We start from the raw sequence: 25483 nt of genomic DNA on the forward strand, positions 1-25483 counted from the left end.
AAAGAGTCCAGTACCGTTTGATCCATACGTGGGTACGCTGCCTGCCCCAGCACCATCAGCACGCTGTGGTAAGCGAGGAGCATCTCGGCCTCCCCCCACCTCCGCTGCAGGGACTTCTTGCATGTGCTGGATGGCGGGACAAAGACGGCCACCATCTCCTTCTATGCCTGCTGAAGGGTGGCCCTCATGTCCTCAGGAATGGCTCGGTATGCTGCAAGGGCGCCGTCATCAAGCGCAGTCGGCAAGGCCCTCAGAGCTTCATCCTCCATTGACCCTGTTGATAAATATGCCTCCTCAAATCTCTGGGTGAAAGTGGCCCAGTAACCCCCCGCTGCAACAAACTCCCTAACGGGAGGCATTCGTCTTGGCCGGTCCGCTGCTCTCCCCTGCGTCACCAGAGACGGAGCTGATCCGTTGCCACCTGGGTCACCCGTGAAATGGCGGTTGTCGATCACGCCGCCTCCACCGTGGGAGAAATGGAGGCCAGTGATTGCATGGGCTCCGCCATGGGGGCAATGGCAGCCGCCGTTCGCGCGGGCTCCACCACGCAAATGATGGCAGCTGCCGTTCGTCCCGTCCCATCCACCGGGACCTGCAGTGCACTCTCCGCGGCTCCCCTACTTTCCGCAGCTGCGCCCAATTGCAGGGAGAGATGCGCGACGGCCGTGAGGAACCATCCTGCCACCTCACACCACCCCTTCGTGGTTTGTGGCTGTTGCAACCAGCTCCCTCTTTTTCCACCACTGCCGCCGCTTATTTTACACCCACGGGTTCGTAGACCGAGACCCCATTTCCTGGGACTGCTTGGAGGGGGGTCTCCTCCTCATCTTCTCCCTCATCCGAAGTCGATTCAGGTAGGTTATTTTTTTCTTGTATATTTTGACATACTGATGCAGGCACTTCTGATACCAGTTGTAACGACTCTCGGACACACGGATTGTAAAGGGTTTATTTATTTTGGTCGGTCGCTTCAAAATGATGACTTGAACACAGCGACGACGCAAAGACAGCGACGGCGCGAAGACAGTGATGACCGAAGACAGCGACGACCGACGTGACAACAGCGCTCCCGGACCGTGACGACCCCGACTTCCACAGCAGTCTAGAACCTTGATTCTCACCCCTTTTTATTCCCAGTGTGGCCAACGCTCCACCCCTGGCCATCGCTCTTACATATCTAACTCTCTGGTGAGTTCCCGAACCTTCCTGGAGATTCCAGATCGTTCCCTTCTCTGTCACCTCGCCTGTTATTACCATTTATGACCGCTAGCCTTCTATATTATCTCTACACCCGTAATTACCGCTCGTGACCGCTAGTCCGCATACTGTCTTTACATACGCACTGTCTTTACATATGTGTGCGTGGGTATGTGTTGGATTATCAGTGTGTTTATGTATGTGTGCGTGGGTATGTGTTGCATTGCTCATGTGATGGCTAACAGCACATAGCCTAACAGTCTGTTAAAAGACTATATGAGAGAGGGGGGTCTTAGTCTTTGTTAATGTAGGTCGACTCAGCCTCAAATAAATATCTGGTGCAGTGTATAACGATCGCCACTTGGGGAGACAAAGGCGGCCGGGCGTGGTGCTGGCTACCAACCAACCCTTCCTGTGCCATGCCGGCCTTCATAGGCACTGCTGCTCGCTAACAGCACTTGCCCCCACCACCACTACACCACCACTACACCACCAGCACTACACCACCGCCACTACACCACAACCACTACACTACCACTACACCACCACCACTGCACCATTACACCACCACGACACCACCACCACTACACCACCGTGGCTGCTGCATTCGTTTTTTTCTCAATCAAAAACATGGACGCGTTATGTATATTGCCAGGCACTTGTATTTTATGTGGCAAAAACCGGTTATGACGGTAACCAGTTTTCATTTGGTTTTACGATGTTACCGGTAATTAAAAACAAGAAAATACGATTTTAACGACCCGGCCACTTGGTGTGGCGAATGTCCACCACTAGTGGTGTCCACCACGAGCGGTGTCCACCACGAGCAGTGTCCACCATAAGCAGTGTCCACCATGAGCAATGTCCACCACGAGCGGTGTCCACCACGAGCGGTGTCCACCATGGGCAGTGTCAACCATGAGCAATGTCCACCACGAGTGGTGTTCACCATGGGCAGTGTCCACCATGAGCGGTGGAGACTGCCCGAGTTTTCAACCATAAACTGTCCACCATGGGCAGTGTCCACCATGAGCAATGTCCACCATGGGCAGTGTCCACCATGAGCGGTGGAGACTGCCCGAGTTTTCAACCATAAATTGTCCGCCATGGGCAGTGTCCACCATGAGCAATGTCCACCACGAGCAGTGTCCACCATGGGCAGTGTCCACCACGAGCAGTGGAGACTGCCCGAGTTTTCAACCATAAACTGTCCACCATGGGCGGTGTCCACCATGGGCGGTGTCCACCATGAGCCTTGTCCACTATGAGCAGGAATCTCATGGCACAACGCCGTGCGATGCGGCCCCTATTCACCGTCTAAAGACACGGCTCCTATTCACTGTCTATATCCCGTGGATGTTCCCTATCACAAGCAGTCTATTCTACACAATAGCTCGGGCAGCCTTCTAATGAAAAATCTACTCAAAGCAGCTGCGCCCATGCTGACCCTTGCTATCCGAGACATCTGTGATTCGGAGAGATAAAACGCGATTTAAATATATATCTTTGTTAGCATTTGCCACCCTCTCTAGTAGAGTGATAAAACCATTCTTTGGTGGCCAAAGGCTCATGGACACAACAAACGTTGTTTTATTACTAATGCCAAGGCTCTGTGACTTATTATATCACGACCGTGATATATTCATCCAATTATTTGGTGGTGGTGCTGCTGCGTCAGGAGTCGTGCATGAGCAAATACTCAACTACACGAACGCCTGTCAGTAATATAACGCCGTAGCCTTCAAGGGGAATGTATAATATGCGATACATTTTCACGCGTTACGTGCTTTCAAGAAAGGCCCAGTCGGCACCCCCGAAACGTCGGCCATATTATATTTGAACCTATCCTGGACCTTTTTCTCGAGGTCGACTCAGCCTTAAACAAACAACAAAAATTAGTACCCGCCTGCAGTGTTGTTTGTATTGAGTCCAACTGAGTCGCAGACGATAACTTGGTAGCAACACTATTTATTCACACAACAACACGAACATAACACAACCTACGCTCGGGTCTCGAATGCCCATCTAACCACGCTACGGCAGAACTAGACACGGTTCGCTATCCCGGTCCGGACCACAAGCTGGGTCCCGGACCGCGTGGCGAGAGACTTCTTCTCCCCGACGTGGATCTTCGAACACCGACACTTGAAGAACCCCGAGCTCCTCACAGAGTTATCTTTTTATGCTCACGGGCTGGGGCTGGCTCCGCCCTCAGCCCCACCCACATTCCAGGCTTCTCGAGCTCCTTCTCGAATGTTCCCGAGAGCTCTCCGGGACCACGTAACCGCCCCTCGGCCCCCGTCCACAGGTCAGCCAGAGAGTCATGCCCCAGAGTCACCCTGGCTGGCTGACACTGCCTCTCTCTCCCTCACTGGGAGCCGGCACCGCACTCTGTTTGCGGTACCTCCGCGTTAATCCGCGCTCACCCAACCACCGCTAGTGTTGGAACTGCAGCCCGCAACCCGGGCTGCCCGCAATGACAACATTACCGGCCGTGACTTCGCAAGTTCCGGCACCACACAGTGACAGGTACAGTCACTACACAAACATTAGCACTGGGCAGACGAAAAGGCAGGTGGGGGCGTTGGTGCTGGCCACCCACAACCCTCCTGCGTGCCTTCATAGGCACTTGCTAACAGCACTTGCCCCAACGGTCTGTGACAGACTATGCTGCTCGGTAGAGTTTGGGGGTTCTTTGTCTTTGAGTAGTAACTGTGCCTCGGGGGTGACTGTCCACAATGCAGTGGATATCTGGAGCTAGTCCCAAGCCTGGATAAAAAAGGAGGGAGGGGTTGGGGGCTGAAAAGCGTGGTACCGATACTTCGGCTGTGAAGAAAAATAAAAAAACGGAGAGTAAATACAATGCCACGTGACTCCCACAGAAGAAAAAGAAGAGGAAGCGGAAGAGGAAGAAGAAGAATACCGGCTAGGACATCGGCTTGGATCAACAAGGTCCGCGTCTCCCAGACGAGCAGCCCTGCAGGATTGGGTTGAAAAACTTGCTACTGGCAACGCAGCAGCAGTAGCAGCAGCAGCTATGACAGCCGTTAGGAAAGAAAGCGGCCAACTTCCCAAAAGAACGAAGAGGCTGAGAATGGCGAATGAGGACACCACAGTCAGGGGCGTGGAGTGTGAGAACGCTGTGGGCAATGGGGCAGTTAAGAGCCGCGAAGAAAGGAAATGGAAATATACCAAGCACGACGTACTAGGACTTGCAGAAATGCGATGGACAGGAATGAGGGAGATAAATGGGGGGTGAAGTCATCTGGTCATGGGATGATAAAGTGCACACCAAAGGAGTTGGGGCTCTTGTTGAGCGTGAAAGCCAAAGCATCATTATGTGGAGACAGACCGGTTAGTCCGACGGTAATTGTAGCGAGATTTAATGGGCAACACCTAAATATCTCCATCGTCCAAATGTATGCAACAGCATCAGTCGGCACAGATGATGACACTGAAGAAATCTACGTAACGCTGGAAAAGCACTTGAAAGGAACTGCCTCACAAAGATATTAGGACAATTCTGGGAGATTGGAATGCCAATATTGGGAAGGATAACACTGGATGGGAATGCATCGTGCACAAGGAACGGATATGGAGAGAGAATGAAAGAAGTGGGAAACTGTGCAAGAATTTGCTTCGAGACATGACATGCTAGGATGTAATACTAAGTTGAAACAAAAGGAATATGATAGCTCTGGTAATGATCGACAGAGGCTGGAAGACATCGGTTCGACTATGCAGAACATCCCTTGGAACCGATGTGTCAGACCACGGCTTGCTTGGTACTGCACAACTTACGGCTCAAACTAAAACGTATATACCCAGAACGCAATATGAGAAGAAGAGGAACACAGATAACTAGGAGGCCAAGAGAGAGGTGTGGAAATACGAATTAGGAAATGTCGAGTGGAATCAGGGGGCGGGGGGGAATACAACACCTTAGCGTCGACAGCAAGGCTCTAACACTGAAGGAGATCGTGGAGCAAGCAGTAGTAGCAACACGCAGGGGTGGCCACCCATCCCTATAGGCAAACTGGGGCGGTCACCTCGGGTGCCAAGTTAAGTGGGGCGCCAAATTCGAGGGAATATGAATTATAATTAATTTCTCAACGTTTCTTAGAATTTCTTCACTTAAAGTATTTTATTTAAGGCAAAAATAAATAGCGTAAATCGGACTTAAATATCGTCTAGCTGTCGTGTACAAATCTTTTCTGAAAATGTCGTGTGTCTCTATTTAATCTGATCTCAAAAATATCAGTTAGATAGGTAAATGGACAGACAAACCAAATAATTATGTCTCTATTTAAAAACAATTCTCTTACAAATACATTAAACGGAACATAGGGGCAACAAGTTTCCCAGTTTACCAAAAAACCTCAGCCTAGATCTGCCCTTGGGATTTTGGGGTCGGGTGCCGATTGCATGCATCACCTTAGGGGGGCACCAGTTGCTGGCAGCCCGTCTCGGGCCGCCCCTAGCAGCACCACCATTAGTTGTAAAACCCAGAAGAAAATGGATAACTGAAAAAACCTTGGAACTAAAAGAGAGGAAAAGATGAAAAATAAGATGAAAGATAAAGCAATCGTATAAGATGGCAATAAGTACAAGTAGCTATGCAATGAGGTTAGGACATCGGCAAGAAATGATGAGCAGGGGTGACTGGAAAGGCAACGTAGTGACATTGAATATTGCGCTGGAGAATACAAGACCAAGAGAGGTGCACAAACGAGTCAAGAGCACAAAGAGGAAGTGGCAGCCGAGGAAAACGGTGATAAAAGGCAAGGACGGCAAGATCTTGGTGGACAAAGAAGAGACAACAAAGAGGTGGACTGAGTATTGCAGTGATTTGTATCAGGATACGGGTCAAGAGAACAAAGCTGCTGGATGAACTGGAAAAGATGTCCCCACCACCGAGGGATAATGAAAATGATAGCGTCTTGTACGAAGAAGTGGAAAAGTCAATAAGACATGTGAAGAAAAAGTCCAGGAGCGGGCGGCATAAGCGGAGAAAGGAGCGGGCGGCATAAGCGGAAAAAGTATGAAAGCCGGAGTGAAGGAACTTATCATATCAATCCACAAACTATGCAAGCAAGTTTCGATTTAAAGCTTTCGTGACTGCAGGGATTCATCTTCTTGGTTCTTTCGGCAAAGTCACGTAGAATGGAAATAATAAAATAATAAAAACAAAACATAATAAAATAATTCTCACGACGTTTCGGCCACAACGCAAGCAGCCGTCCTCAGGTGAAGAACAGGTCTGTCGAGCAAGCAAGTATCGAGAGAAGATGAAATACCAGAGGAGTGGACAAAATCCATACTTGTGACGATACCCAAGAAAGTCAGCTCAGGCAGGCCCAGAAGTCATGCCAGTGTCGTTTAAACTGGCTTCCATTTCACCATAATTAAAAGCAGCCAGGTCTCGACTCCAATGTTGTGTCAGACTGTAGGCCGATTTCACATCTTCCGTTTCTGTCAAAAATCTTGGAACCATGTGGTAGCTCAGCAGTTGCAGGAACATCTTACAAACCACAACTTCTTTGGGCCATTCCGGTCTGCGTTTAGGCCACTGCACAGTACTGAGACAGTGCTTGTTAAGGTGGTCAATGATATTTTCATGACCTCTGATTCGGGCTTACTTTTGAGCCTGGTGTTGTTGGATCTTAGTGTGGTGTTCAAATACCGTCTGCTCAAGAGCCTCGAGACTCCGATTGGCATCAGTGGTGCAGCTCTTTCCTGGCCTATCGCCTCACTGGCCGATCGGAAACAGTTTGACACGTTAGGGGGCCACACATCTGAAACTTGCCCAGTCGTCACTGGTATCCTCCAGAGGTCGATTTTAGGGCTCTTTGTTATTTTCCATCTCTATGTTGCCTCTTGGGAGCATTTTCAGTCACCATGGTCTGAATGATCATGTTTATGCCGACGACACATCTGCATACTAAGCCGGTACTGATTCCACTGTTTCAGTCCTGTCTCAGTGTCTCTCCAGGGTCAGGGTGTGGATGAATACAAATTTCCTGACACTTAACCGTGACAAAACTGAGGTCATGTTGCCGGGTTCCCCTCAACCTGCTTAATCGAGTAAATGGGTTCAGTATGATGATTGATGATCTTGACATCACATCATCATCATCAAAGGTATCGAGAACCCCGAGGTAATTTTTCTATGCCGCCTTGACTTGTTTGAGTGTCATGCAAGGAATCTGACCGAAGGTCTCCTCCTTTCACCTGAGAGATATTTGTTGAGCATCACGCAAGGAATCTGACTGAAGGTCTTCCCCTTCTTTCGCCTGTGAAATATTTCACGCATTAGATAATTTATCACCAAACGCTGGATGTTGGTGGCACAATGCTTCTCATTTCATCAAAACGCCCTGTTCAGTTGGTGCGACACGGAATGTTTTAAATGAGGTTGCAGCTTGTCCAAAAACTCTGCTGCCCCGGGGTTTTGTGTGGACTGAGGAAACATGAGCAAGTCACACTTCTTCTTCGTTCCCTGTGTAGTGGGCTCAAACGGAGACTCAGGCTTAACATTGGAGGCAACACATTTATTAACACCAACACTATACACAAAGGGGTAACTGCCCCTTCACCAGATATTAACCTATGGTGGTGGTCCACCAAGCTAACTACACTAACTATACTGGGAGTAGCTACGATGGACTGGACCCAAGCTTGGGTCAAAGTCCGTGTCGGTCTTGTCTTCAAGCGGAGGAGTTGCACCTTGATTCTTCAGGATCACAACAGCAGCCGGTCCCACTGAGAGCCTCGCTTTTATCCCCCGTAGCAGGGCTCACTCCGCCCCTAGCCACGACCTCCTCAAACCATCGAGAAGGATCTCTGCTGGACAAGTGGTCCCCCCAGCCCCCCTTTTGGGGGTCCTCGGGTAGACGCCCCCGGTCACGTGTCCTCCGGGGTCAACCAGAGTCCCATGGCCCCTTGGAACCCCGTTCCCGAAGCCGGCACCCCCCCTGCACCCTATCCTCTAGGACTGCCATTGCACCCAGCACAGGGGGGGCTACTGGTCGCTGTCGGTCCGTGTTCCTCGAGCTCCGCTGGGGCCGGTAGTGCATCCGCCCTCGGTGGCGTTCGTGATGACAGTACATGGTATGGCGTGCCTTTGCCAGGCAGGCCACATACACAGCAACATCCGGCGATGTAGCTACACCTGCATTGGCTTCCAGCTAAATAGAATATCGAATTTTAAGTTCTTGTATTGGCCTCCAAGGCCCTGAGAGGGGTCATTAGCTCCGTTATTTATCAGTGATCTGCTGAAACCGTACGCTGCCCCTGTCTGGAAAATTCGCTCCACCAACTCCGGGCACCCCGAGTGGTACTGAGGACAAATCCGCATTCGATGGGTGATGATAGGGTGTCCAGTAACCAGCCGCCTCGTTTGTGGAATTGTCTTGCCCCAGTCCGTTAGGGACGCTCAGTCGAGGTTTTAAGGGCTCGTCTGAAAACACGTTTATTTTCTCTTGCGTATCCCCATCTGTGTAGAGGGTTTTTTCCTCTTAGTTCTAATGCTCAGGGTTTTTACTGGCATTGTGTTGTAAAGTGCTGTGAGGTCTTGTGTGAATGGTGTCATATATACGAGTATTACTTACTTATGATAATACTTATAAGTCGATTAAAAGCACAGACTGAGGATTATTTGTCAGACGAACAGGCGGTTTTAGGAAAAATAGGAACACGGTGCAGCAAATCTTGATGTGAAGACTTATAGCAGAGAAAGTAAAGAGAAAGGATATAGTGCTTTACAACTGCTTCGTAGATTTCCAGAAAGCATTCGATTCGACTGAGAAAGCTATAACATGTGCAACATGATGATCGTATGGAGTAGGGAAAAGACTAACACAGATTCTGCAGGATAGAGGTAAAAGGTCAAAGTCAGCAGTAAAAGTTGGGACAGAAAATAAGAGAATGGTTCCCAAAAACAATAGGTCTAGGACTGGGGGATCCACTATCACCAAACAACATCGTCCCATAGTTGGCGAGAGTGATGAATGCCATTCAGGACAATGGCACAGGAATATATGTGCAAGAAGAAATAAGAAATACCCTGAGATTCGCGGACGATGTAGATCTGAAGAAAAAACACTGTGTGGTACTGCAGGAAAGTGTTGTACTGCTGAATAAGTCAGAAAAGGATGCAGGGCTGAGGATTAATGTGGAAAAGACAAAGACGGTGGTCTTCGGAAGGGAGGCCATTAAGAAAGAAGTAAGACTAGAAAGCAGAAAAAAAGTGTGAATGTAAAGGAATTTGTAAACTTGGAAAGTCTACTAACATGACACAACGTCTGCACAAAATAAATGAAAGCGAGAATCCCAAAAGCAAAAGGAGTAGTGACAGGATTTAATAACATCTGGAGAAGCAAGCAAGTCAGCTACATGACCAAACAGATCATCTTAATAAACATGCGTGTTCAGTACAGATTTGAATGCCTGCGAGATTTGGACATTATAAAAGACTGACAGAGATAAGATATTGGCACTGGAAATGTATTTCGACAGAATTATACTGCTGCTGCATCTAAGCTGGACCCAAAGAGTGACTAACGTAGAAGTGAGAAAAGGGCTACACCATAGAGGAAGGCAACCTGGTGATGATGCAGGCAGTGATGAGAAGGAAACTGGGCACTGTTGGGACACACGTAGTAGGGTGGACAACAACAGGAACATTAACAGTGGTGCTGTTCGGAAAAATGGAAGGAACCGGAAAGAGAGGAAGACTTCTCAGGGAATGGCTTGGTGACGACGTAAAGAGATTGGCGCCAGAAAGACGCGGAACTGCTTGAGGATATTGGCACAAGACGAAGAGAAAAGTGGAAACAAATGACGAAATGTGCAGTGGACACCTCTACCCATGGATTGTGATGATGATGAGTAGTGTAGTGACTAGCGCACTGCCCTACAAACCCGACGACTCCGATGTCGATGATCGCTCATGACCAACAACAGTGGCAAATATATCAACTGGTCCTGGGCCTCCCCTAGGTCGACTCGGCCTTAAATAAACGAGTACCCATCGCGGTGCATAAACATCGGCACTTTGGCCAAACAAAGCTGGCCATAAAGCGTGGTGGCTGGCCACATGCACAACCTCTCCTCGTGTGCCACAGTGCCGACCCTCATAGGTGCTACTCACTCACTGCACTTGCCCCCCAACAGTCTGTTAGGGCTATAAGGGGGGGGGGGATGTTTGTCTTTGTTACAGTCAGAGTTGGCACAATGCCGGAGGTTGCACCACCACCTCGCAGAGCCTTTGGGTCTGCACAGCGGCGTGCCAGTTGAGTGGTGGAGAGATTCTGCGTGGCCCGGCCCGCGATGATGATGATGTTTTTTTTTCTTCCCGTCGCCGATAAAGTAGTCTCACCAAGCTACCGGATCTGAACATGGGCCCACAGAACGAAGAGGCTCCATTAGCCATAATAGAAGGGTTTTTTGGGGGGTTAGATCGTGTAAATATAAATGTGTCATTAAACACGCGACCACCCGACACAGCCAATCAGTAAGGTTTGTCACGTAAACAAAACGTGCAAATTCGTTACTAGTGAAGTACCGTTGATGACTCTTGGACACCGTTGGTGAGGCACACGTATTTATTCCGTACAAGTAGTCACAACTGTGGACATACAATACTAGAGGGGGTATCGGCCCCCTCACCCGGCTAGCTGGGAATACACTGCTAGCTATCTCTGACCTACCTCCTAGTCCTCCACTAATGGGCTAGGGGAGGCTGTCTGGCCCGACACTGGTAAGTCGGGCTACGGTACCCGGAGTCCCAGAGCACTAGCTCTGGTTCTCGGGACCACGCCGCTGGCTCGGTCCTGCGCGGCCCTGACAAGGGCGGCGTCCCAGGGGAGTCCAGGGCTCTAGCTAGACGATCTTCGGTCTTCACTGGTTTAGCTTTAACATTCTGCCCCGAGCCCTCTGACACATCCCCCTTTATCAGAGGTGTGGACTCGAGTCATGTGACTTGGACTCGAGTCAGACTCGAGTCATGAATTTGATGACTTGCGACTCGACTTGGACTTGCATAACAATGACTTTGTCCCACCTATGAGATGTGGACTCGAGTCATGTGACTTGGACTCGAGTCAGACTCGAGTCATGAATTTGATGACTTGCGACTCGACTTGGACTTGCATAACAATGACTTTGTCCCACCTCTGCCCTTTATACTCCACCCCCGCTGAGGGGTGGGGCCCCGGGCTGCCTGGTGCGGACGTCGTTGAGAGCACCCCCCCCCCGGGCACTCACGTAGCCCCGCCCACTGTGTTTGTTTCCCATAAGCTGCCATGCATAACGGCTCTCTCTCTAACACCCCTACATCACCCCCCCCCTCCCCCCGCATAGCTTGCAGCCGTCCCGGCTGCCAACATACAAAAAAAACGACAATAAAAGCGCATTTACCCCCTGACCGCGCGTGTGCCTCACTATTTTTCAACATAACGCGAAGAGAACAACAACAAGAACCAGAAAACCCCGAAGGGAAAACAACCCGACGCACCCCCCCCGAATAAATACGAATTCCGTAAAAGCAACGTATATACAAATCGCAAGGAACCCCCAACACACACACAACACAACACAATGTGCCAGGAGCACACCACCGACGCAGCGCACAGTAACCATACACGTGAAAATAAAAAATAAAAATAAATTTCTTCTTTTTGTGCATCACAAGAGTCTGCGCATTCTTGCGCGCGTCCTTCAAGCAGGCCCGTCACACGGGGCAACCCCGGATGGCGGACCATCCGGTGGCAGCTGTCCATTTCGAAGGAAGTCTGCGCTTGATGTCGCGAGACCCTCGGCATCCCCCGTAGGGGTTGTTGGGCGGGAGCCCGTCATTCCTGGTGCACCTGGGGGCGGGACAGCCGGCAACACGTCAGGCGAGAGCAGCAGAGACGGACCCTTTGAGTCGGCCGACCCCCCACATGTTTGGCCACGCGTGTGTGGAGTGGGGCCTCGCACCGCAACGAAGGGTTTCAGCCTAGAGGGGTGCACAAACCACCGGCGCTTCCCCCATTTGATGCAAACGCACTGAGGCCGCAAAACCTCGACCACCTCGACGGGGTCCCACCACGGCTGCACCAGTTTTGAGGAGGTCGCGAGTGGTACCTGGGGGACAGTGCAGCCATGCCCTGTCCCCCGGCTTCCACTGTAGCATGTGCGCGCGACCCTGTCTGAGGCGCTCATTCGCTTTCTGACGCCTGTCGGAATTTAGCATGGCAGCATCCCGTGCCTCAGTCAATTTCGCAAGGTTAAATTTAACATGGTCGGCCAATTTAGTTTTTCCCAGCAGCGCGGGGATCTGCAGCTGTGCCCGAACAGGTGGGTCAGGTTCGCGGCCATACATGAGGAAGAAGGGTGAAAATCCCGTCGCAGCATGGGGGGCAAATCTGTATGCTGCCAGGACCCCTTGAATTTGCAAGTCCCAATCGGTCTGTGAGTCCGAAACCTGCTGCGACAACATAGACGTGATGGTTCGATGCAGACGTTCGACCATCCCGTCAGTTTGCGGGTGATAGAGAGAGGTACGAATTTTTTTCGTTCCCAGGATCTCACAGACCTGTTGGAGGAGTTTGCCGGAAAAATTTTTTCCCTGGTCGGTCAGCAGCCGCTCCGGAGCACCTTTGTCCATGACGTAACCTTGGACAAAGGCCTCCACGATGGCTGCTGCCGACTGGTTGGCCAGGGGCCAGGCCATAGGCCAGCGCGTAAAGTATTCTACCCCGGTCAACAAATATCTATTGCCCCTAGGGGTGGCGGGAAATGGCCCCAGAATATCCAGCGCGACAAGTTCGTTCACTCTGGAGACTCTGATAAACTGCAAAGGCGGGTTTGACTCCCGTGCTGGTGGTTTTCGCTGCGCACACCGAGGGCATGATGCCAACAGATCTGCGACATCCCTCGTCATGCCTGGCCAAAAAAAATCAAGCTGGAGCAAGGCGAGGGTCTTTTGGGTACCCAAGTGGAGGAGGCGCTCATGAGCAGCCCACACCACCCTACCCCGTAACCCAGAAGGGACCACCAGCCGGTGTCGATGGGATTTCCCGTCCCAATGCATCAGCAACCCCGCGTGCATTTCCCATGCGTCGGCATCACCCGTCCCCCGCCCCGCCTCCCCGGCGCGACGACGTGACGCGAGGAGGGAGGTATCCTCCATCTGGAGGCGCCCCCATTCATTAACAGGCAAACCCAGCAGGGAATCTTTTCCCTGTTGTGCGATAGAATTTGGAAGCAATGTTTCGTCGTCGGCGGCGGCCGCCAGTACCGGAACCGGCATGTCCCCTGCTGACTTGCAACGTCCCGACCCCAGGAGGCATGCACATTCGGAGGTGGTTGGCATGCGCGACAGAGCGTCCGCGTTGGTGTGGCGAACGCCCTTACGGTAGGTGGTTTCGAAATCAAAATCCTGGAGGATCTCCAACCATCGGGACAATTGTCCCGATGGCTGTTGAACTCGCAGGGCGTACTGCAGTGCCGCATGATCTGTGCGGACGGTGAAATGCCGACCGTACAGATATGGGCGATACTGTTGGATGAAATAGACAATTGCCAACAGTTCCCTACGGGTGACACAATATCTTTGCTCCGCTGGAGACAACACCCGACTGCCGTACGCAACCACCCGTTCCACGCCGTCAACCACCTGGGAAAGCATGCCCCCAATACCCGTGTTGCTCGCATCGGTGTCGAGCAAAAATGGTTCCGAAAAATCGGGGTAAATCAAGGGAGGAGCTTTTACCAGGGCGTCCCGAAGGGAGCAGAAAGCAGCCTCCTCCTCCTGACCCCAGTGGAACCGAACCCCTTTTGATGTTAAAGCGTGTAGGGGTTTGGCAATCGTCGCAAAATCAGCGACGAACCGTCGGTAATACGACGCGAAGCCAATTAAACTCCTGACCTCTCCCACCGAGGTGGGAGTCGGCCAGGAGCTGACACACTGCGTTTTGGCGGGATCGGTAGCAATACCTGAGCGCCCCACGATGTGCCCCAAATAACGCACCGAATCGCGTAACAAATGACATTTTTGGGGTTTGAATTTCAAATTAGCAGCCCGCATCTTTAGGAAAACCGCTCGCAACCTCTGGAGATGTTCGTCAAAAGTTTTACTAAAGACGATAACGTCATCCAAATAAATCAGGCACGACTCCCATTGCAATCCAGCCAAAACCAATTCCATCAAACGCTGGAAAGTTGCCGGCGCTGAGTGTAAGCCCATCGGCAACCGGTTGAATTGGAACAGGCCGTGCGGTGTACGGAAAGCAGTTTTAGGCTTTGAATCATCGTCCAGAGGAAGCTGCCAGAATCCCGAAAGTAAATCCAGTGTGGAGAAGAATCGCGCTCCCGTCAAGGCGTTCAGCGATTCATCCATCCGTGGGAGCGGGTATGCGTCGGCAACCGAAATTTTGTTAAGGCGCCGAAAATCAACGCAAAACCGCAACGAGCCGTCCTGCTTTTAACCAGGACGATCGGCGCTCCCCAAGGGCTGGTGGAAGGAGAAATGATGTCGGCGGCTAACATGTCATTAATAGCCGATTTGACATGGTCCTTTTCAGCGGGACTTAACCGAAACGGATTCTGGCATATTGGCGCGCTGTCACCCGTGTCAATATGGTGACGCAGCAGATGAGTGCAACCCAAATCGTATTTGTCCCGACTGAAAACGTCGGAAAATTCCCGCAGTAGCGTTCTAAGCTGTTGGCGCTCTGAATTTGACAGGTCCGTCGATCCCGCACAAAGCGCATCGAGCCACCCTCCATCGCTGTCCGAATGTGGGTGCGGCCGGGGAGCAGTGCCGACGTGATTCGCAGCAGGTTCCTCGCAGGGCACCGGTGTCGCGTGAGCAAGCACCGTCCCTTGAGAAACTACCACTGACTGCGACCCCACATTGAGGACCGCGATGAAAGGGTCCCCGTCCCCTCTTACAACGGTCTGGGCCGGATCAAATGAGGTCCACTAACCCCGGCCCTAGATGGTCCCAGCAGAATTCCCTGGTCCCCAATGCCCTCAGCGAAGGGCCGACGAAGTTTTAGAGGCACCAACATTTGAGCTCCCGGCGGCACACGAACTGTTTTAACGACGAACGCTGGTACTGTTACGAACGCCGTCCGAGCCGCAGTAGGGGAAGGCAGGAACGCCATGCGTCGTCCCGACGGGAGCTCAATGCATCCCTGGTCTATTAAAATACGAATCGGCATTTTGCCCAAGAAGTCCGTCCCCAGCAGGCACGGAACCGCCAGCGAGGAGGAAACAAAAATCGGGCCCGACAATTTGATATCCCCGATACAAATTTGCGCTCGAATTTGTCCAATGATGCCAAGTGAGCCCCCGTTAGCAGCATAGAATGGGACGTTAACCGATCAGTAAAGGACGGCTCTGGACAAGTATGATATTGTAAATGAGTTCGGAAATGATGGTTGCCGATGCCCCCGTATCGACCAGGATGCGTACCTCCACCCCGTCAATGTGTCCCACCACGGCCGACGACCCCGACGACGCGGCCACAACGCGATGGGCCAACATGGACCACTGCCTGGGTTCGATTTGAGTCCCCATAGTGGTGCGTGTTGGCCCGTCGCAGCGCAATGTCGGCCCCCCGTTCGTTGCGGTGTGCGAGTGTGTGACGAGTGTGTGCTTGGGCCAAACATGAGGGGTGCCGCGACTCGCCGGATTATGTTGATGGAGCTTGGGAGGAGGAGGGCCGGCGTCCTGTCGAGGCGTCGTCCCGCGCTGCCGAGGAGAGCGGCACCCCGAGGCGACATGGCCCCGGACGCCGCAGTTGAAGCAACGCGGGAGCGCCGGCGGTGATGACGGACGGTCGAAGCGGCTCGACCCATCCCGGCCCGACCGTGCTCCCGTCCCCTGCTGCCGTCGACGGTCGACGGTGTAAACCTCCTCCGCCGGGAGGGTGGCTGCAGCCACCGCATGCCCGGCCGCTGCCCTGCTGGCTTTCCGACGCTGTGACAGCAGGTTGGCATGGAGGAGCCGCGCAGCCTGGAGGGAACTCATCTCCGTGTCCTCCTGTGCAACGACGGCGATGTCCAGGTCGTCTGCCAGCAGGAGGATTTTTTCTGTGACCATGGCGTCCACGCCATCGTCGTCCATTCGAGGGAAGGCCATCTTCGCCAGTGCCAGGAGACTCGTCCTGTACGCCAGGGGCGACTCCTTTGCACCCCGCTGGCGATCGTAAAACTGCTGCCTGCATTCCGCTGAAGGTCCGTAGACCCCGGCCAGCAACTGCAGCGCCATCTGTAGCGTGGAGCGCTTCTCCCTCGGCGCCGATGTAAGGGCAGCGAGTGCGTCGCTGTCGAGGAGCGCCGGCAGCGCGCAGAGAGCCTCAGCATCCGACCACCGTGCCATTTCTTGGTGGGCGAGGAAGCATCGCTGGAAGCCGCCCCAGTCGCCCTCCGTGCCAACAAACTCTTTGAGCGGAGGCAGCCGTTGGTGCAGCGCAGCGGTCGCCATGGAAGCTCGCAGGCTGCTGTCCCCGTAACTCGGCTGCGCTTCGGCGCGAACGGCAGATGGTATCGCCTGTCGCAGCCGTGATGACGCTCCCTCCGCTGGCGGTGACACGGCAGCCCCAGCGAGAGCGATGTTGGACCCGAGGTTCAGGCCGGCCACGCCCTCAGCAGCTGCTGCGGCGATGGCGGGAGATTCAAAGTTTGAATCCGTTGAGATGGCGGGAAGGCGCATCGGACGTCGGTTCTCCTCGCCCCGTGGTGGTCCACCAGCCCCCAGCTGCGTGATGTGTTCGAGTGTGGCAGCAGCGGCGTAAAGCAGCTCCGCCAGCCTCGCGTGAGCCAGCCTCAGCCCTTCTGATGGCGGCTCCTCTTCATCCTGATGCCCTGGTAAGAATGCGTCCGGCCCCGGCTGCACGATGTCTTGTTGAGCCATCTCGGGCTCGACAATTTCAGCGGTGTCCTCCACCTGCGGTACTCCGGCTCGAGCTGTCCGGCGCGTGTCCATGTTCGTAGTTGTTCTGACACCAGATGAAGTACCGTTGATGACTCTTGGACACCGTTGGTGAGGCACACATATTTATTCCGTACAAGTAGTCACAACTGTGGACATACAATACTAGAGGGGGTATCGGCCCCCTCACCCGGCTAGCTGGGAATACACTGCTAGCTATCTCTGACCTACCTCCTAGTCCTCCACTAATGGGCTAGGGGAGGCTGTCTGGCCCGACACTGGTAAGTCGGGCTACGGTACCCGGAGTCCCAGAGCACTAGCTCTGGTTCTCGGGACCACGCCGCTGGCTCGGTCCTGCGCGGCCCTGACAAGGGCGGCGTCCCAGGGGAGTCCAGGGCTCTAGCTAGACGATCTTCGGTCTTCACTGGTTTAGCTTTTACATTCTGCCCCGAGCCCTCTGACACATCCCCCTTTATACTCCACCCCCGCTGAGGGGTGGGGCCCCGGGCTGCCTGGTGCGGACGTCGTTGAGAGCACCCCCCCCGTGCACTCACGTAGCCCCGCCCACTGTGTTTGTTTCCCATAAGCTGCCATGCATAACGGCTCTCTCTCTAACACCCCTACACTAGTGTAGTGACATAGAATCCGTCACAAAGCAGCATTGTGCTGGCTGCTGGCAGGGACGGGGATCTACAGCTTGCAGAGCCCTGACTGACAGCAGGGCACGTGATAGACCAGAGAGGGGTGTAGGGGAAAGGTTAGAGAAGGGACAAGTCGAGAACCCGCGAGTAGGTTTCAGAAGGGGGGTGTGGCCTTGGGGGCGGAGCCAGGCCATGCTGACAGTATAAGAGGGGCGCCGGGAGGGGACCTCGGGGCTGTCGTTTGGAGTGGGATCCCGTCGTTGCTGTTGAAGATCGTCGCCATCGTCGCTGTCGTCTCGTCGCCTTCGTCACTGTCGTCTTCACCTGATATTGCGCTGCTAGACGGTAGTTGGCTGTCTCAGTTCAGTGCTGTCAGTGTCAGACAGCTAGCATTGTAAATAGGCTAGCAACTTATGTAGAGTTGTGTATAAATGAGAGGGAGAAGAGTGTGTACCAGCGTAGCATGTATATTGTGCAAAGTGTGCTCGATTTAATGAAATAACTGTCTCCAAGAACTTGCGTCTCCAAGTCAGTCACTACACTAGTACGGCAACACCAGTTGTGTTGGAGAGTAAACCCACTACAACATTTACAATTGGAGTGTCGTGACGGTAATTAAAACAACAACCAAATAGAGGGATAGAACTGATGTTGTCACTTGTGAGCCAATCAGGTGCCAAGGCCATAGCAGGAGTAGGGGGGGTTAATATATGCAGAAAAACTAAAATGGTTGCGCAGTACCAGTTGGGTTATTCATAGGGTAACGCTCCATTGGCCAGCACGGCCACCACGTCCCCATGGCAGCCGTCTGTCCCGTGTGTGCCGCCTGTGCGTCACGATGGAGGGTTGGTTTGGTTCGACTCACCGCACAGTGGCCTGGTGGCTGAGAATCTGCCTGGGAGTAGACTTCGTGTCGTTGAGAGGCCAAAACGTCTCGTACGAGAAGATCTTCTCTCGCGTCGCACCAGCATCCAGCACCTGTGCCGTGGTGAGAGGGCAGGGGGGATTAGGGATATGGAGAGGGTTTAAACTATAAGCTATACTATTTATATTTTACCAGGTAAGGCCCACTGAGCTATACAGCTCTTTTCCAGAAGCGACCTGGCTACCACAAATTAAAAGTTCAACGACGTGTGCTCATCACGTGGACATTTACAGCTGTCAAGCACTCTTAACGCATGTTTTAAAATGTGGATGGGAAAACCGGAGGACCCGGATAAAAATTCACGCAACCACGGGGGGGAAGAGAGAGAGACACGCAGACTCCAATTATACAGCAGGCGTCAGGGTAGGGGTCGAACCCACGACCTCCTGTACACCAGACGAGGTGGTTAACATCTCATCTGGGGTTAGGGGTATGGGGAGAGTTAGGAGCAGCAATCGAGCTACGATTATATATCATTGTTTATGGTTCGGGTTAACGTTCAGTATTTAGAGTCAAGTTTGGGTTATCGTTAACAAGAGGCTTCAAACCTTTACGGGATTGGGTTAGATTCGGGTGCAGGGTTGGGGGTGAGAGGTTAGTGGGTAAGAAGAGGTGAGCAGGTGAATGGGTGAGGAGAGCTGAATGGGTGAGGAGAGCTGAAGTGGTGAGGAGAGGTGAGCGGGTGAGGAGAGGTGAGCGGGTGAGGAGAGGTGAGCAGGTGAATGGGTGAGGAGAGGTGAGAAGAGGTGAGAAGAGGTGAGGAGAGGTGAAGAGAAGTGAAGAGAGGTGAGGTCAGGATAGGTGAGCGGGTGAGGAGAAGTCAGGAGAGTTGAGCGGGTGAGGAGAGGTGAGCAGGTGAGCGGGTGAGGAGAGGTGAGGAGAGGTCACCTTGTACCACGTGACCTGGCGCAGCGCCCCCTCAGTGCGAATGTTGCACCGCAGGCTGACGTCATCGCCCGCTGTCGCCGTGGTGACGCGGTGCTCCACCGAGACGGTCAGGTGGGCTGCGTCATCACCAACATCACCACCATCATCAATACCATCATCAATACCATCATAAACATCATCAATCCCATCATCACCAATACTATTATCACCAACATCATCATCATAAACATCATCAATACCAAGACCTTCACCGGGCCATGTGGCCCAGCGGTAGAGCCAGTGGCTCACAATCCCCGAGGTTGTGAGTTTAAATTCTGGGTGGGGGTTAACTCAGCCCATAATCCCTCCGTGGTCGATACAAATAGATACCACTTTGTAGAGAAGCCAGCTGTGGTTGTTCTGTGGAGAGAGTTTCTCCCGCCATAAGAATGTGGAATTTGCAGCGAGTGGCTCAGAGCTGTAGACGGGAGATGAGCACCGATATTTATTTATTGCCTAGGCCAGTATTTCATAACCTTGACTGCAGCCTTGCACCCCTTTGGTTCTCAATCGATAAAAATGTATAATGTTAATAATAAATACATAGGGTTTGATGAAACAAAGTACTTTAGCTGTACTTACGTGCCCGTGCTTAATGTGTTTTCGATGATTGACCTTCTTTAAAACAAATCTGGCCACGTCTCGCACCCCCAGAAAGCGCATCTCGCACCCCCAGGGGGTGCACGCACCCCAGGATAAGCACCACTGCCCTAGGCGGACCCCCCTAATGCAGGCTGTCCCAAGCCCACCATCACACTCCGTCTGTGCGCGTCCACCAATTTCCTCCCCATTCACGTTACCTCGCTCCACGCCGCACGCGCCCGATGACAGTTAAACACGTCCCACGTGACGCGCCCAGCAAATTAACGCCATCCGAGTCACGTGGTGCTGGCCACTCCACCCCACCCCCTCGTGTACCGTGCCGGCCTTCATAGGTGCTACTCGCCAACAGCACTTACCCCAACTAGTCTGTTAAAGGCGGTGTGTACCCCCCGTGTGCTACGCGTGGTGCGTATTCCGTGGCACACATGCACCGCGAACGCACCAGAGCTGGGCCCATTTCTCGCCCGGCTCTAAGCGACTCGCTCGTCACTTACTATGACACCTTCACTCATAATATAATAACAACTATGAAATTATTACATCATTACACTATTCATTACAATATTAGGAACGACCATATTAATCATGATATTAACGATTAGTTATTATATTATACTATTAATTACTATGTTATAAATGTTTATATTATTATTTGTTATTAATATTATGTTGAATCTTGAGTTAAAGCTTTCGTGACTGCAGTAATTCATCCTCTTTGGGTCTTTCGGTAAAGTCACGTAGATAGAAAAATAATAATAAAAATCCCGACGTTTCGATCGCAATACGAGAAATCGTCTTCAGGTGAAAAAAACAGTTATTACCTTGTTAAATGTCTTTACATTAACAGGCTAAATGTCTCACTAACATAGCTACTGCTCCATTTTCCTCGACGGCGCTCATTGTTTAATCGGCTGAATGTCTCTTATTAACACAGCCGCTGCTGCGGGAGCCGTCTGACATTGCCATGCTAATCTCTAATCTCGAGCAATGCAATGGCTTCTTCAGCACCATAGTCGTGGGGTTACATTAACAGATTGACATGCTAATCTGTACCAATACAATGGCCGAGGTATATCTGGCTCTGCGATCTTACACTTACTTGCAAACTCCATCTCTAGCCCCGCCCACTTACCCTTGGGTTGTACCCATCTCAAACCTATATAACCTCTGGCTGCAGTAGCTCTCTCGCGATATCTCTTCCTGCCTCAGCAGTCCGTCTGCTGTATTTTTTCACCTAAAGACGAAAGACCCAAAGAGTATAATATTATGTTAGTATATGATTAATTATATTACTATACATTTTATTAAAATCATATATTATTAATATGATAAATTATGAATATAATTAGATTATTAATTATTACATTATTATTGATTATTATGACACTATAATCGCTGCCGCTGCCTCCTTGTCAACGCGTACGATTCGTCTCCGTGCAAGAGCAGGCAATCGCGGCGCTCGCACACATCGCGGGAATGACTGAAGGCGTCCATAATAAAGTGATTGAAGGCGTCATAATAATTAATCATATAATAACTAACTAGTGATATATAATAATGAATAACAATACAATTAATGGTATAATAATTGAAGGTGTCGTAATAGAATGATTAATAATGTGATATTATAACAAAACAATTAGCAATATAGTAATTAATAATATAAATATTTTAACACGTAGGCTTTCGCGACCAATATCATCCATAATAGAGGTTTTTTGGGTTAGATCGCGTAAATATGTAGTGGAGTAACGCGCGCGGGGATTTGCAAGCAGTGTGCATGCACGCGTGAGCCGCGGACAGTAGTCACGTCAGGGCAAACAGGTGCGGTGAGAGAGTAATCCAGAGAGAGACGACACATTAAGATGCATAGCAGTGATTGGCTGGCTGCAAATGCAGACACGGTGTAGGCGCCTCGGAGTCTGCAGATTGAGGCGATAGCAGCGGAAGCCACGTGCGAGAGGCGACGGGAGGACGCCAGCTTAATTAGGGCGTTTAATTAGGAGCAGGATAAATACGGCAACATGTGAGGCAGGGGTGGGTTGGAGTGAAGAGTGAACACAAGAGAAGTTCGGGGCCCCGCTCTCCACACCAGCGGTGATGGTTGAACCCCCACTGGAAGCAAGGGCGAGGTTGAGAAGCGAGCGTAGAAAGGCTAGCAGTAGAGAGGCTAGCGGAATCCTAAGTGTGAGTACGCGAAGGCTAGCAGTGGAGAAGCTCGCAGAGTGTATAGCGAGAGGCTAGCAGAATATATAGCGAGAGGCTAGCAGTGGAGAAGCTAGCAGAGTACATAGTGATAGGCTAGCAGTGGAGAAGCTAGCAGAGTGTATAGTGAGAGGCTAGCAGAGTGTAAAGTAATAGGCTAGCAGTGGAGAGGCTAGCAGAGTGTACGGTGGGAAGTTACCAGTGTAGTGATAGGCTAGCAGAGTGAGAGAGAGAGAGAGCGGAGCGAGCAGAGCGAGGCAGAGCGGGCTAGCAGAGTGAGAAAGAGAGCAGGCTAGCAGTGGAGAGGCTAGGAGAGCGAGAGAGCAGGCTTGCAGTGAAGAGGCTAGGAGAGTGAGCGGAGTGAGCAAAGCGAGCGGAGTAAAGCAGGCGAGCATCGCAAGCAGGAGAGTTACGTGGTGTTGAACGCGAGGAGTTCTGGTCGAATAAAAGTGACACAGGAGGAAAAATAAGTATAACCCGTAAAAACAAAATTTTTCACTATAAATCCTTTATATGCGTGGCAGCGAACTTAATATAAAGGATTTAAAAATATATTCGCCTGTGGAGGACGCGGGGATCGATCCCGCGACCTTTGGCATGGGAAGCGAGGGCGCGACCAACTGCGCTACTCCGCCACGGCCTGTGGAGGGGTTATGCTCTGGGCTCTTACACTGTTACGTTCAGCCAAAGCCATGAATGAGTTATATTTGAATATATGTAAAATCATTTTTTTTTGCCTAAAAAGTGTACAATTTTGGGAATTTTTTTCACGAACATTAATTGTCTCGCACAACGAGTCTGTGTGGAAAATGTCAGCTCGATTGGATCACGGGAAGTGGGTTAAAAAACGACCGAAAGATTTGCACGGTCGTAAGCAAGCAAGCAAGCACGCAAGCAAGCAAGCAAACTTAATATAAAGGATTTAAAAAGGGGTCCGCGTGAAACACAACGTGGCCAATTCGTCACTAGTACAGCACACCGGTGTGTTGGAGAGCCAAGCCACAACATTTACAATCTTGAGTACGACGTTTCACCAGTAATTACAACTAGCTTCATCAGGCGAAAGCCAGATTTGTGGAGAGGTATGTTTTGTTCCTTATATAGAGGCATAGATGTGGTGACCACGCTTCTGCGCTCTTGCGCCACGTGGACGGGGGGTTACTGAGGCAACGTACATTATGCATTATGTGAGCCCTAAGAAAGTGTCAGATGGTGACAGTCTGAGAAGTGAAATTGAACATGTTAAAGAAGCGCTGCAAATGAACGGTTACAATGGTGCACAAATAAACAGGGCATTGAATGCCAAAACCAAATCAAATAATACGAGCATTGAAACTGCTCAAGTAATTAAAACGTTCAAAATATGGTACATTGCGGGAGTAACTGATAAACTAGCCAGATGTTTGGAAAAACAAAACATCCGAGTCAGATTTGGCACAATACATAAAATACAGAAATTAATATCTGGTACAAATTATGTATTACCGAAGCTATCAACAGAAGGTGTGTACAGGATTAACTGCACGTGTGGTAAATGTTATGTTGGGCAAACAGGACGAATGATCAGCGCGAGACTAAAAGAATATCAGAGAAACATTCAATTATCTCAAAAACAACTGTCAGCAGTAGCAGAACACGCGTGCCAACAAGGACACTCAATTGATTTTGATAATGTTGAAGTTCTGTGCAAAACTAGCTACTACTGGACAAGACTAATTGGATAATCTATCTAAATTGAAAGAAATAAAAATAACTTTCACCGTTCGGATAGCTACCGCCTTAGTGCTGCGTGGAAGCGAATCATCAAATAATACATTATTCAAATGCATGCCTACAAAGGACAGCGTACTTCAATAGGGATTACAGTTGGTAGGGCTATTTTAATAAACAATAGTCAGGAAGGACAAGTTCAAAGGCTGGCATAATGCACATGCATAATGTACGTTGCCTCAGTAATCCCCCCCCCCCCCCCACGTGACGCAAGAGCGTAGAAGCGTGGCCACTACATCTACGCCTCTATATTAGGAACAAAACTTCACAAATCTGGCTGTCGCCTGATGAAGCCAGTTGTAATTACTGGCGAAACGTCGTACTCAAATTGTAAATGTTGTGGCTTGACTCTCCAACACACCGGTGTGCTGTACCAGTGACGAATTGGCCACGTTCTGTTTACATGACAACCCTTACTAGTTGGCTGTGTCGGGTGGTGGCAGGATTTAACGACACATTTATATATGTATGCGATCTAACTAAAAACAAAACTCTCATGGATAATAAGTATTATAATTAATAGTTGAAGGTGTACTAATAAAGTGATCAATACTAATTAATACTTTCGTAAAAACATTAATTAGCAATATAATAATTACTAATATAATTAATATTATAATAATTAATACTTGAAGGTGTCATAATAAAGTGATTCATAATAATAATCAATACTATAAAAAAACATTCATTAGTAATATAACAATATAGATTTGAAGTTTTCGTGACTGCAGGGATCCATACTCTTTGGTTCTTTCACTAAAGTCACGTAGGTAGAAAATAAAATAAATTAAATCACGACGTTTCGGGCGCAACACAAGCAAGCATCGTCAGGTGGAAAACAAAGAAGACAATAAAACGTCGTAATTTAATTTTTTTTATACCTACGTGACTTTACCGACAGAACCAAAGAGTAGTAACATAACAATAAAAACTATCATTAGTATTGTCATAGTTAATAATTGAAGGTGTCATAATATATAATTCGTCTTATAATAATTTACAATTTAACGTGTCATAATAAACGACGGGAGGCGCGCGTAGAGCCGTGCGACGGCACCGAGCGACGCGAGAGAGAGACGGAGAGAGTGGTGGGGATTGTAAATAAACGGAGAGATTTTATACAGAATCTCGACAGCGAGAAAACCAAGATGAATATATACGGCGGGAGTGTGGTCATTTCTTTTCACTGGAGCAGCAGCAGAAGGATGGTCCAGATGTCACACTTGAAGAAGCGACCACTGTACACAGACCGATACAACGGTGGCGAAACCTCCACCGGACCGCGAAGCGT

General features: G+C 50.6%; 1 protein-coding gene across 2 annotated transcripts in view; it reads right to left on the reverse strand.

Annotated features, from left to right (window-relative positions):
- The window catches only part of IGSF21 (immunoglobin superfamily member 21), a 112525-nt gene that overhangs the window by 58410 nt on the left and 28632 nt on the right, over positions 1-25483 (reverse strand). For both annotated transcript variants that reach the window (XM_078873383.1, XM_078873384.1), the window contains exons 2-3: positions 19576-19691; positions 18628-18740 (exon numbers count right to left, since the gene is read on the reverse strand). In XM_078873383.1, coding sequence (XP_078729509.1) covers positions 18628-18740; positions 19576-19691 — 229 coding nt within the window. The remainder of the gene's footprint in view (positions 1-18627; positions 18741-19575; positions 19692-25483) is intronic.

The sequence above is a fragment of the Lampetra fluviatilis genome, chromosome 36 (genome assembly GCF_964198595.1).
Source record: "Lampetra fluviatilis chromosome 36, kcLamFluv1.1, whole genome shotgun sequence".
Classification (NCBI taxonomy): Eukaryota; Metazoa; Chordata; class Hyperoartia; order Petromyzontiformes; family Petromyzontidae; genus Lampetra; species Lampetra fluviatilis.